We start from the raw sequence: 14,333 nt of genomic DNA, 5'->3' as shown, positions 1-14,333 counted from the left end.
ACTTTCAAATTGATTTACCATGAAATTTATCTCTTCAATATCTGCTTCGGAGATGTCTAAATTAGCAAATTAATCTATATATAAAGCATATCTGTAAAGTATAAACTAATGCAACTAGGAGGCACATTTTTTTTAATTTTTAAATAAATCGTATAGCCGTGTGGCTACACTCCTATTAAATATAATATACTTAAAGCGTATAGCCGCTCGGCTATACTACGTTTTTTATTATATAAAAAATTGTACAGCAACCTGGCTATACTGTTTTTGACACGTGGAGAAGCGGGCCCTAGGAGACAGGTGGGTCATTCTCATGCAAGTCACATGCTCAAAAATAAAAAAAGAATTCATCACAAACCACACAAAAATATGGAAAAATAAATTCAACATAAAATAAGTAATAAAATAATTTTGTATTTTGCTACTTTTCAGTATGTTCTAAGTTATCAGAATTTTTTCTTTCAGGTGGACAACTTTATTCATGCAGACATGCATCCTGGAAATATCCCTGTCCAGGTGGCTCAGAGCAAGTCTTCTCGGAAGCGACTCTTCAAATCAAAGTCTCATGTCATTTTCCTTGATTTAGGCATGACTGCTGAACTCTATAAAAGTGATAAGAGTAAATTTAGTGGAATTTTCCAAGGCTGTTGCTCTTCTTCGTGATGGGCGTACTTTTGCTGAGTGCACACTCAAACTATCTAAGCAACACAAGTGCCCAGATCCAAAAGCTTTCAAAATGGTCAGCCTAAGTCTTAGTTGGATGAGAGAGTGATTTAGGATCATCTCCACACTCTTATATAGGCGCCTATACGTAAACCCACGGGTCTGCAGAGCTTAATTTAATTGTCCCAGGAAAACATATATCCTTTACAAATATGTTTTGCAGGGATGGCAGCGGAAACTTGATCCTGGGTACAATGTGATGCAAACACTGCTTCTCAAAGCTGACTGGGCAAAGTCCCTTTCCTACACGATTGAGGGGCTAATGGCTTCATAAGAATGTCTTGTCAGTGCTAATGCATTACAGCTCGTCCTATTTTTCACACCAGATTAATCCATACTCATGCGAACGTGTGACAAAATTACATGTTCTAGTGATCTATTATATATTCTCTCTCTTTACCTATCAAATTTCTCTCCTCTTACTTGATCTATGAAGTTCATCATCCATTCCAAAGAATAAACTCATCCATGTAATTATGGATCAGTCTTCTTGACGTCATCAATGGCAATCACCAAAAATAAGGTGAAACTCCTAGTCCATGTAAAAAAGCCACAAAATTCTGTTTGCTGAAGGGAGCATAGACTTGTTAGTTGACTTTTTCACTGTCTTTGGCCTCTGAACTAGTGAAGTCTGAAGATAAATTACAACTAATATGAAAAAGCAAATACAAATTAAAACGAATTGTAAATCTGGCTGTTGGTTTAGTTAATGAATGCCAACTAGAGGAAATCAATACATATTTATTCACTAATCCGTAGATTATATTACCTATGTCTAGGTAATGACAGATTTGTATATGTAGAGTTGCTTTGTGGTCGACTGATGATGCAGAGTCTCCAAGGTGACCCTCCACCTTCTTGATCCATTCACCATTGCCATTTTTGAATAATTTTGAATTTAGGATACTTCTTTTATGAAGCTTCTAAAGTAGGTCTTTGAAGGCTTTAAGCATGCTCCTTCTTCTCTGTCCTTAATATCCCCTCAATGGCTGCCCCCAACAGCGCTAGCGTGAGTTTGAAGCTTCTGATTGACACAAAAAAAATAGGCCGATTTTAATACAATGTTTGAGGCCATTTTACAAAACCCAACACGTTAGTTATATTAAAAATTAGGTCAGATATCTTCTTCTTCCCGGCGTCGCCTTCTCTTTCCTTTCTGTCTCTGTCTCTGTCTCTGTCTCTGTCTCTGTCTCTCTGTCTCTCTCTCTCTGTCTCTCTCTCTCTCTCTCTCTCTCTCTCTCTGTCTCTCTCTCTCTCTCTCTCTCTCTCTCTCTCTCTCTCTCTCTCTCTCTCTCTCTCTCTCTGTCTTTCTTCCTAACAAGCAGTGGATCCTGCGTGCTTCAACCGCCCTTCGTCCACGCCTCAACCGCAAAACGCCCGCCCAGAGCCGCCTAGATCTTTCTAGGCCGCCTAGAGCCGCCTAGGGCTGCCTAGAGCCGCTTAGGGCCACCTAGAGCCGCCTAGAGCCACCTAGAGCCGCCTAGGACGCCTAGGCGGGCACCCAAGAGCTGCCGAACTCCCTAGCGCTTACCCCTAAGGATTATGTTGAAATTGCGGCGGTGTCCTCCTGCCTAGGGCCTAGGCGCCGCCTAGGCCGATTTTTCGAACCTATTTAAGATTGCAGTTTTTTAGTGGAAATAAATACATATTCACTCATCTGAAGATTATATTCCCTATGTGTACAGGTAATGACAGATTTGGTGAGGTTGCACATACAATTCTAGTTTTGGTGCGGTTGCACATCTGCCAGCACGGTTAGAGCACATGCTGCCATTAGCAGTAGTGAAAATATTGGTTGAGCTTCTCTAGGCATGGTTATTGGCAAACTTGGAACTCTGACTTCTGTGCTGTATATCAGAAAAGGGTTGGCTAGATTGGCTTTGTTGATGGTTGGAGAGAATAGGGTAAAGGGTTTATATAAGAGCAATGAGTCTGAGCCAAGCTGAAGAATTTAATGCTCAGGCGAGTAGGTTACAAATGGAATTAAAATTTAATTCAGTTATAGTTCTGTTTTTTATTTTGATGAGCTGAGCTTAAGTAACAGTTATAACTGTTAGATTATGAGATTTATGACATGTTATATTTTGCTATACTGATCTGAGACAGAGAGGCCACTCTGGAATCACGTACGACTCTGCATCAATTTGTTTTGATTTTTTATGACCTTCAACACGACAAGGCTGATGAGAAGCATAGAATGGGATTATAATTTTCGATATATTATTCCACAACTAGGTTTACAGCTTTATCAATGATTCAGTCAATAGTATCATAAACTATCACCTATAACCAAGGCTTGATCAGAGACAAAATAAGGAAGCAAATAAATACAATATCAATTTACAATATTGACTAATTAATGGAGATATCTTCCTTAACACTCCCCCTCAAGTTGGAGTGTATTTTAATGACACCCAACTTGCTAAGTAAGACTTCAAACTGCGTTGAACTCAACGGCTTGGTGAATATATCAATTGGTTGATCAGTTGTCCTTATGTAAGCCATGCGTATCATTCCTTCTTGAATCTTCTCTCGTACTAGATGACAATCAATCTCTATGTGCTTCGTTCGTTCATGGAAAACAGGATTTGAAGCGATGTGTAATGCTGCTTGATTGTCACAAAACAGGTTGGCCGGTTGTGGATGTTTCACTCCTAGATCCTTCAGAATATTCTTCAGCCATATGATTTCACAACATGTGGTGGCCATAGAACGGTATTCAGCCTCTGCACTAGAATGGGATATAGTTGTTTGTTTCTTAGTTTTCCAGGAAATAGGTGCTTGACCAAGCAAAACACAGTACCCCGTTATTGACCTTCTAGTATCTCTACATCTAGCCCAATCGGCGTCACAAAATGCTTGTAATTGCAGTGAACCCGTGGAAGGGAGAAAAATTCCTTGTCCAGGTGCTTGTTTAATGTACTTGAGGACCTTGTGTGCAGCCTCAAGATGTGGTTGCCGAGGTTTCTCCATGAATTGACTTAGCATGTGAACAGCATAAGCCAAGTCAGGCCTTGTTATTGTCAAGTATATTAACCTGCCCACAAGCCGTCTATATGATAAAGGATCATTCAACACCTTTCCTTCCATTTGTGTGAGAGACAAATTTTGATCCACAGGAAACGGTGAAGGCTTAACTCCTAGAAACCCAGCATCATCCAATATTTCTAGTGCATATTTTCATTGACATAGGGTAATTCCACGCTTTGATCGTGCAACTTCTATTCCCAAGAAAGATTTGAGTTGCCCCAAGTCTTTCAATTTGAAATGTTGAGATAGAAATTGCTTGGTTTCTTCAATTTCATGCAGATTATTCCCTGCTAGTATCACATCATCAACATAGACTAGAAAAGCAATGAAGTTACCATGACGACTTCGGACGAATAATGAATAGTCGGACCATGATTGATGAAATCCAGCAGCCTTGAGAGCATTGGACAACTTGATGAACATTGTCTCGAAGCTTGCTTTAAACCGTAGAGAGATTTATTTAATTTGCATACTCGAGTCTCCCCCTTTCGTTCGAAACCAGGGGGCAAGGTCATGTACATCCTCTTCGAGATCACCATTTAAAAAGGTATTGTTCACATCCAGTTGATGGAGGTGCCAACCTTGCACAACAGCCACGCTAAGGAGCACGCGAACTGTGGTTAACTTAGCCACTAGAGCAAAAGTTTCAGGGTAATTAACACCTTCAATTTGACTGTAACCTTTGGCAACAAGGCATGCTTTGTACCGTTCGAGAGTGCCATCAAGTTTGAGCTTAATTTTGTAAACCCATTTACAGCCAATGGGACGTTTATGCAACGGCAAAGGCACGAGGGTCCATGTATGATTGGCCTGAAAGGCAGCAATTTCATGCTGCATGGCAGCACACCAGTTTGGATCTCGGATAGCCTGCGAAAAACTAGTAGGTTCTTTGAGGAGGGTGAGATTAGCGGTATAGGCTTTATGGTGGGGTGAGAGACGATCATAAGATAAATAAGTGGAGAGGGGATGTGAAGTACTTGACGAAGAATGAACCACATTTACAGCCAATAGGACGTTTATGCAACGGCAAAGGCACGAGGGTCCATGTATGATTGGCCTGAAAGGCAGCAATTTCATGCTGCATGGCTGCGCACCAGTTTGGATCTCGGACAGCCTGCGAAAAACTAGTAGGTTCTTTGAGGAGGGTGAGATTAGCAGTATAGGCTTTATGGTGGGGTGAGAGACGATCATAAGATAAATAAGTGGAGAGGGGATGGGAAGTACCTGACGAAGACTGAACCACGTTCGTAGAAGATGTGAAAGCAGGCCTGGACGGGAGAGAGACCTCGATATGAAAGTCCTGCAAAAAAGTAGAGGGTTTGGTAGGGTGTTTTCCACGTCGGGGTGGGGTTGGCAGGACGGTTGGCAAAACGGTTGGTAGACTTAGGGTTGTAGAGTTTGGAGACGAAGAAGACACAGGGATGGATGTAAGAGCCGAAGATGAGGAAGGTGAAGGTGGGGAGGCGATGAGGGAAACTGGAGAGGATGGTGCAAGGGGGTCGTGTGACATAGGAGATGTGGCAGGAAAAGAGTCCATATCAAAGTACGACAGGGAGGCGGGTGGATTGGAGGATTGGTTGTGAGCAGCAGAAATTTCTGAGTGATAAGGGAATTGGTCTTCAAAAAAAATAACGTCCCGTGAGACAAACACTTTGTTGAGTTGGAGGTCAAATAAGCGATAGCCCTTTGTACCATATGGGTAGCCAAGGAAGACACAACGACGGGCACGGGGATCAAATTTTGAAGGTTTGTATGCATGAGTGGAAGCAAAACACAAACAACCAAAGACTCGTAAGTGTGAGTAATTGGGTGCTTTGTGGAACAATTTTTCATAAGGTGTTTTCCATTGAAGAAGGGGTGTGGGTGTGCGATTAATAAGATAGGCTAAAGCAAGGATGGCGTCCCCCTAAAAATATTTTAGCATGTTGGCTTGAAAGAGTAAAGCTCAGGCAACATTGAGTAAATGGCGATGCTTACGTTCAGCAACACCATTTTGTTGTGGTGTGTGAACGCAGCTAGTTTGATGGATGATACCTTGTGTGGCATAAAAACTGGAAAGTTTAAATTCGGGACCATTATCGCTTCGAATCATTTTGACTTTGGTGTCGAATTAAGTTTCGACCAAATGGATGAATTGTACAAGGAGCTGTTGTGTGTCAAATTTGTGTTTCATCAAATAAATCCATGTGCTCCTACTGTAATCATCAACGATAGTAAGAAAATATTTTGCACCAGAAATAGTAGGGACATGATACCTCCCCCAGATATCAACATGTATCAATTCAAAACATGATTTAGTGGATATAGAACTCAATGAAAATGGTGCTCTTGTTTGTTTGGCTAATGGGCAGATGACACACTTATTAGAATCACAAGATTTATGTTGAAAACAAGGAAATAACATGAAAACAGTTTGTGATGGATGTCCTAGGCGTTGATGCCAAAGGTGATGGTTGGATGTTTGAATGGCATTGCATGTTCCTTTCTTTGGTGGATCGAGATAGTATAGTCCCTCCCGTTCAATTCCAGTCCCAATCATCTTCCCCGAGCGTAGGTCTTGTATGACACAAACTTGTTTTAGGAAGATGGTAATATAAAGGGAATCATATGCGAGCTTGCTAATGGATATCAAATTTAATTTGAAAAATGGTACACACAAAGCATTATCAAGCACAAGGTTGGGAGAGAGGACAACTTGTCCAATGTGGGTAACCGTGGCAAGGGAACCAGTGGGTAGTTCTACGGTATGGTTTGCAACAGACCTCACAACGTGAGACAATGAGGGCTGCAAACAATATGGTCCGTTGCACCACTATCCAAGATCCGAACATTTTTTATGCCATTATACATGAAGGAAAAAGCTTTACCTGAAAGTTCTTCATTATTCGAAGAATTACCAACTTGATTTGTAAAGGAGGATCTATTTGTGCTCAACATTGCGAGCATCTGCTTGCAATCTTCTTGGGAAAAAAAGGAAAGTTGGCATAGGAAAGTTTGGCATCCCGTCCTTTTTGTCGTGCACGGCAACTTGGTTACCCTTGGAAGTGGATGAGTGGCTTTGTTCAGCTTCAGCAGCCGCTTTGCGTTTGCAGCAATATTCGAAGGAATGACCTTTCCACCCACAAAAAGTGCACTTGAGATGAGCACGGCAGTTTTGGGTGCTGTGATTTGTCTTGTTACATTTTCCATAGCGAAGACCACCATCCTCTGGTGCAGTTTCTCGGCCATCATTCTTCACAGCAAAAGCTGCCGCTTCAGAAGAGGGAGTATGCTTTCTACTTGAGATTTCTGCCTGTCTCTCATGGTGAAGAACAAGAGAGTAGACCTTGTTCACTGTGGGTAAAGGCTCAAGAAGAAGGGTATTACTACGAACAGTGGAATAGGAGTCATTTAACCCCATGAGAAATTTCATTGTTTTCTGGGTTTCAACATAAGAAGTGATTTCCTTCTTTGTATCACAACTACATGCAGGGATGGAGCACAGCACGTCACGTTCGTCCCATAGGCCCTTTAATTTGGTAAAATATGAACTCACCATCATGTTACCTTGGACACAGTCATGAATCTCGTTTTCTATGTGAAACAATTGAACGATATTCACATGAGAAAACCTTTCTTGCAAATCGAGCCACATCTGCCTTGCATCCTTGCAGTTGATAACACTACCTGAAATTTCTTTTGACATGGATCCTAAGAGCCACGTCTTAACCAAGTTATTGCATCGATTCCATTGCTGCAATTCTTCATGTTCATCTTCATTTGGCTTCTTGACCGTCCCATCAACAAGCCCTAATTTGTTTTTGACCGTTAAGGCCATGGTCATGGATTGAACCCATGTACTATAATTGTCTTCCACCAATGGCTGTGGCACAAGTACTGCACCAGGCTGGTCCGAATAGTGGAGATAGAGTGGATGATTAGGGCTCTCCCACCTTGAACGCGAAGTCATGCCTGAGGAGGTTGACTTCATGTCTGCGCTATCAACCATGGCTATGTTTTGCTAGGTTGTTTTGGTGTTTGTGTGTTTGCTTTTTATTTTCCCACATATCTATCGCTCTAATACCATGATGAGAAGCATAGAATGGGATTATAATTTTCGATATATTATTCCACAACTAGGTTTACAGCTTTATACAATGATTCAGTCAATAGTATCCTAAACTATCACCTATGACCAAGGCTTGATCAGAGACTAAATAAGAAAGCAAATAACTACAATATCAATTTACAATATTGACTAATTAATGGAGATATCTTCCTTAACTGTTTTACCTTCTACTTTTGGCTTCACCACAAGCCTGTCTTGTTCTTGTCAAAATTTCCTAACACCAATGATGTATAAGTTGTCCATGATGATTAGCAAACACCAATCTCTACTCTGCACAGAAATGAAATGAATGGCTTTGGTGCAACAGTTGCTTATGAAGAAGCTTGTGAACTTAAAGAACCCGGATTGACACCGTATCGTGTTGGATAAAGGGAAAACTTACGTTATGGGAGGAGGGAAAAATTATTGCATACCGTGAGGTCACTCTCACATTCAACATCTCAAACGTACTAATCACATACGTGCCCAATTATTTTGAGGACGTTGTATGCTATACGCCCGTTATACACAAAACTTTCACTTGAGGAGGATTTCTTTGTGGTTAAGTTAACCAAAACATAAGCCAACTCTGTTTATCCTAGCAGTATAATTAGTATAGCCGCGCGGCTATACTCTTAATATTATATATCAATGTTTTAAAAGGCGAGGCGTAGAGGCGAGGCGTAGAGGCGAGGCGTTTTTGGTCCGCTATGCAAGGCATAAGCCTTGAAGCATAGGCATAAGCCTTTAGAACATTAATTTATTTCAATAAAAAAATTATAAATAATACAATACAGATAAATTGTACTACTAATTCTTATTGACCCAAAATATTCTATAAAAAATCTATGTACTAAATGTCATTCAAGCATAATAATCAATCTCAAAACATAAAATACTTATTCAACATCAAAAGAATAACTCAATTCATGCATCCCACTCCCCATCATGAAACATAAAATGCTATGATTTTCGGCATTTATATGGGGACTTGAGTGTTATTTTTGGTGGGTTTTATGGATATTGTGTTGTTTGGGAAAAAAAAACTAATATATATAAATCTTGTACAAGGAGAATTGCATACCGAAGGAGAGAGACGCTTCAACTTATGGAGATAATTAAAACTGATGGAGATTATCGCATTAGGAATATACATACAGGTCCATTAATGTATTTATTTAGAAGAAAAAAAGAGGGAAGTTTTGTTTGGTTCAGTGGGGGCTTAAAAGGATGATGTTTGTTTACAAAAATAAAAACCGAAACGTGCATTTAAGCCTCAGTTTGAAAAAAAAAAAAAAACACTCAGCTAGATGAAACGACGTAGTTTGATTGAAACAAACCCTAAAAAAAATAAAATTCAAGTCAGTTCATCTTCTTCCTTGTGCTTGGGTTGCAGATAACGGCACTTCTTTGCGCCTCGCCACGCCTCGCCATGGTAAGCGTGCAACAAGCTAAACAACCGTATGACTAAGGCAATTTCCCTCCTCCTCGCTCCGACACGCGCTTAGGCATGCCATTGAAAACACTAATATATATATATATGCTTAATTATGTACATGCCCCCTGTGCTTTCAAACTTGTCTTAAATTACAACATGTGTTTGCAAACGTCTCAAAGTACCCCCCAACCGTTTAAAAACTGTCTCACGTTACCCGTTCCATCAGTTTTTTTGACGTTCCGTTATGAGCGTTGGGCCCAACTTCATTTTAACATTTAACCTCCTCGAATAAGGGTTTCTCAATTCTAACAAAGAGGAAAATTGGGTGAGAAGGGGAAATTGGAGAAGAGGGCTTAGGGTTTGTGAAAATCTGAGGTTGCCTTCAATTTTGGGAGAAGTTGGAGAAGAAATTAGGGGTTTATAAAACTCTGAGGTGGAGTTTGAAATTGGGAGATTGTGGAGTAAAAGATTTGGGTTGATGAAAATAGGAGAGAAGCAAGGAGAAGGAAGGCATGGGCAATGGTGTCATTGTGGGAAGTTAGACGGATGCAGACTTCTTGGACCAGTTCAAACCCAGGGCGAAGATTTCTAGTCTGCCCAAAGTCAAAGGTAAGCATGTTTAAGATCAAATTTTCAGTCATTGTTTTGTGCATCACAAATTGATAGAGTTCTTATTGATGAAATTGTCAGTGATTGATGAAATTGTCAGTGATTGATGAAATTTTCAGTCATTTTACCACCCAAATCCCAAATTTTCAGTCATTGTTCTTGGTTGATACAGGGAAGTGGAGAAAAAGGATGTAGGTTTTTTCAGTGGTTTGATGCAGAAATGTGTGAGCGTTCAAAGTCTTTGATACCTGGTTTGCTGAGGAAGATTGATAGGGTGGAGAAGGAAAATGCAAAGATTCGAGCAAAGTCAAAAATATTGTGGGCTGCAATGTTGCTTTCCTAGTTGGTAGTGTTTGCCATGAAGATGAATTAGGCACTTTGGCAGTAGTTCAGTGGGCACTGTAATTTGATGTTTATGTTAATGTAATGTAAGGCACTTTGGCAATAGTTTAGTGGGCAAATTTAATTTGAGAACAAATGCTAATCTGATGTAAGGCACTTTGGCAGTAGTTATGTTAGTGTAATGTAATGTAATGTAATGCTAGTCAAGTTTGTTCATTGTAATTTGTTTAGAGGTTACAAATGGTGACATGAATGTAATGTTAGTTAGTTAAGTAATGTAATGCTAGTTAAGTTTGATCTGTGATATGAATGGCAACTTGTTTAGAGGTTACAAATGGTGACATACTGAATGGTCAATTATCCATAACAGACATCAATAATCCCATAAACCAAATATAAGCACAAACCAAGACAGGTTCCAAAATAGGTTCCAACCATAACAGCCTTAGGAATATAAGCACAAACCAAAACGGGTTCCAAAATAGGTTACAACCATAACAGCCTTAGGAATATATGCACAAACCAAAACATTCCAAAATAGGTTCCAACCATAACAGCCTTAGGAACATATGCACAAACCAAAACATTCCAAAACCAAAACCAAAACAGGTTCCAAAACCAAAACATTCAAGGATGAAAAAAATTCTTCCACAACATGTCTGGACTATTAAAGTCTTCCACAACATTCAAGGATGAAAAAAAGGATCTTTGACAAAATGGCTCCTCTGTTGATCTTTCATCCTCCTCCTACGTTGTTATATTCGAGATAGTTTGGCAGGTTCAGATGCTTGAGATGGTTGGGATTGAGAAGCATCAGCTGCTTGAGATGGTTGGGATTGAGAAGCATCAGCTACTTCAGATGCCTGGGATTGAGAAGGCCCTTGGGAACTGCTTGCTTGTTTCCTTTGCCTTAATTGCATACTCTGTTGTCCGCTACTTTGGTCTCCACCATCTCTCCTTCTTACCTAAAACAAATAATAATTAGAAGTTTCCATGATATAAAATTTTGATTGGTGAAAACATAGTTGAAACTATGGCACTTACTGCAAGTTTGTCCTTGGCAATTTTTCTCTGCCTAGTAGACTTTATGTTGGGATTTCTAGGTTCCTAATAACCAAATTCATCAAGTCAGAAACCAAATCAAATACATTTAAATGTAAAGCAATAAGCTTATAATGACACATACCTTACAACTAATTCGATTATGCCTTTCTCCACCACAATTGCCACACTTTAAAGGGATGTCATACCTAGGAAGCTTATATGGATTAGCAGGTTGTTTAGGCTCATCAACAACTTGTTTTCTTGTCTTCTTAGGCCTACCAGGCTGCTTGTGGTATTTCAGAGGGAGTAATTGAGGTAAATTAATCTTCATCCACTGATCTTGGCTAGTCATAAGCATAATCATTGGTTCATAGGCTCTCAAATAAGCCTCTTTCTTGTACACTGCATCACAAAAGTCCTCTGGATTCCCATGAAACCAACTTATTGCAGCACAAGCATGCAAATATGGTATTCCATTCAAATCCCAAGCATGGCATGAACAAGAGTGGGCATTCAAATCAACAGCAAAGGTGCGGCCACTATGGTGCATTACTTCAAACTTATTCTGTCCAGCAGCCTTAGGAATGCACCACTGAGCTTTTCCTTTGTTTTTCTCTAATATATTTCTAATTTTTGGCCCAACTTGTCCATGCCATTTCTCACAGAAAACCCTTCTTCCGGTCATTAACAACATTATATACAACCGAATTCTTTCTAGCATTGTCAAAACAGGCTTGTCTCTGACATCCATTATGCTACAGTTGAATGCCTCATATAGATTGTTCATAAACATGTCACACTTGGAATCACTCTTGAAATATGCACTACTCCAATGCCTAGGATCTTTCTCTACAAGCCAATCATGTGTAGGTTTAGACAACTGCAATATCTTTCTCATCTTTGCATGAAACCATGGCACTGTTGTGGCCCTAGCAATTGCTTCCATTTGATGTTTCAAGGCAAGACCTCTATGTTCCAAATAGAAGTTTCCATATAGATGCTTCAAACAATGTCTATGCTCTGTATGAGGGAATAGAGCATCCACAGCATATATTAACCATTTTTGTTTGTCAGTCATAAATACATAACCATGGTTATTCGTAATATTCAGATCACCACAAAATAATTCTAAAAACCACAGCCACGTTGAATTGCTCTCAATCTCTACATATGCATAGGCAAGTGGAAACATTCCGTTGTTTGCATCAACTCCCATTACAGAAAGCACTTGCCCAGGGTGAGGCCTTTTGACATGACACCCATCCAAGCAAACCACATGCCTACAACCATCTAAAAACCCCTTCTTGTAGGCTGCAAGACATGTAAATTCTCTGAAACTGTGGCCTATCACTTTCCATTTCATATTTAATGATAACTGTACTTCCCACATTTCTGGTTCTTAACTCATGACAATAATCCCACAATACTTCATATTGTTTACTGTAAGACCCCTATACAATGTCAACTGCCATGGCTCTTGCTCTGTACACAATTGCTCTAGATGGTCTGTAACCATAGTCTAGGTGAACTTGCTCTACAAAAGAAGAAGCAGTCCAATTTGGATTGAGCCTTAACTACTCAGAATATCTTTCAACCAACCAGCCAGCAGTGGCATGTATATTTTTAGTCCCCTTACTACAAACATGTGGAGGATTAAAAGTTTTCACCTGCAGGTAAGTGCTACCACTAACACTTGAAGCATGGAAAACAAAAGGACAACCCTCTTCACATACTACTTTTATTTTGTTACGGTCATTATTCATAAATATCAACTCCCTTCCACAATTAATGGAGTATATCCTCACAGCTTTTCTAAACAACTCGGCAGTTGCAAACTTTAAACCTATTTTGAAACCTGGGTTTGCCATATCAATTTCAAGTATGAAATCTTCACCTTTTGGCATCCTATTCTTCTTCCTTCTTAGTTCACCTACTTCATCATCTTCACTTGAAGAACTATTTGGGTAGGTAAGTGTAGGTGATTCATCTCCATTGTCTGACTCATCATTTTCCTCTGCATTAGGATCATTGTCAATGCAACTATGATCCACATAACCTTCAAACCACTTATCATCCTTCTTCAATAATTCAATCTCTTCATCACTCTGTGCATAGTCACTGTCTTCAAAATCTGGATCACTGCTATCATCATCCTCAGAACAAGAATATTCTTGATCATTCCTATCATTCCCCACTTGGCTTGAAGTCAGGCTCACTACTTTCAAGTACAAAACTATCACCCTGCTATTGCTTTTAGGTACCGTGCTCATACAAGCTCAAAAGTGAACTATCTGATATTATTTAAATGAGTCTACCATGTAACACCCCGACTCCAAATTAAACTCATTATTTAAATTATTTAATTATTTAAGGGAAATTACAAATTTACCCTTGGGATAAGGGCATTTTGGTCATATTCTTAACCAGAGAGAGTTTGGGACAGTGGCTAGTATTTTTGGATAGGTCGTACCGAGATGAGTTCGTAGACACATAGTGGGCTCGAATCGGAGTTGTAACGAGAGAGATATGGTCAAAAGAAACCCAGTAGCACAATCGTAATTATTTCAAAATGGGTTTTTTTTATAAAAATCAGATTTCTCTCTCTCTCTCTCTCTCTCTCTCTCTCTCTCTCTCTCTCTCTCTCCCGCGAGCTCTCTCTCTCTCTCTCCCCGTCGGCCTCTCTCTCTCTCTCTCTCCTTGTAACTCCGGTCACTGGCCACGGCTGTGGACGGGGCTAGTACCAAAATGACCGGGGCGTCGTCCTCTTTCAGCCCCAGCCGACTCCTGCCTCCAGCCGCCATGGTTTCGCCGGAAAATGGAGAAGAAGCGGACGGTGTCGCCCGATCTTCGCCGCCGTCGATCTCCCTCCTCCGGCCACCGATTCCGACGAGCAAGGTATGGTTTCTCACCTACTTTTCATGCTCTAGCTGATGGTTGGGTAGGATTGGATCGATTCTTAGCGTAGTCAATTCGATTTTCGAATTGAAATTCGGCAGATTTTAGGATTGCCATTCCGGCCACTTCCGGTCAGTTTTTGGGGTAGGTCCAAGAACAAAAGTG

The 14,333-nt window shown here is 40.2% G+C and overlaps 2 protein-coding genes across 2 annotated transcripts; both read right to left on the bottom strand.

The window, feature by feature from the left end:
* Positions 6,674–7,741, bottom strand: LOC109949743. Its single transcript, XM_020565877.1, has one exon. The coding sequence runs from the start codon at positions 7,739–7,741 to the stop codon at positions 6,674–6,676; it is 1,068 nt and encodes a 355-aa protein (XP_020421466.1).
* On the bottom strand, positions 10,985–12,663 carry LOC18773447. The gene is made up of 3 exons (XM_020565875.1): positions 11,416–12,663; positions 11,274–11,336; positions 10,985–11,194 (listed from the first exon to the last, which is right to left on the bottom strand). Exons 1-3 carry the CDS (start codon positions 12,661–12,663, stop codon positions 10,985–10,987), a joined length of 1,521 nt encoding a protein of 506 aa, XP_020421464.1.

This window comes from Prunus persica, chromosome G6, assembly GCF_000346465.2.
Source record: "Prunus persica cultivar Lovell chromosome G6, Prunus_persica_NCBIv2, whole genome shotgun sequence".
NCBI lineage: Eukaryota > Viridiplantae > Streptophyta > Magnoliopsida > Rosales > Rosaceae > Prunus > Prunus persica.
This window is presented reverse-complemented; position numbering and strand designations above follow the sequence as displayed.

What these genes read in the sequence shown, in the direction of transcription:
- LOC109949743 (XM_020565877.1), bottom strand. Translation starts at nt 7,741, where the DNA reads ATGGTTGATAGCGCAGACATGAAGTCAACCTCCTCAGGCATGACTTCG.
- LOC18773447 (XM_020565875.1), bottom strand. Translation starts at nt 12,663, where the DNA reads ATGTGGGAAGTACAGTTATCATTAAATATGAAATGGAAAGTGATAGGC. An exon ending in ATAATCGAATTAGTTGTAAG is followed by an intron (nt 11,337 to 11,415) that starts GTATGTGTCATT and finishes TTTGGTTATTAG; the next exon opens with GAACCTAGAAATCCCAACAT. An exon ending in TTGCCAAGGACAAACTTGCA is followed by an intron (nt 11,195 to 11,273) that starts GTAAGTGCCATA and finishes TATTTGTTTTAG; the next exon opens with GTAAGAAGGAGAGATGGTGG.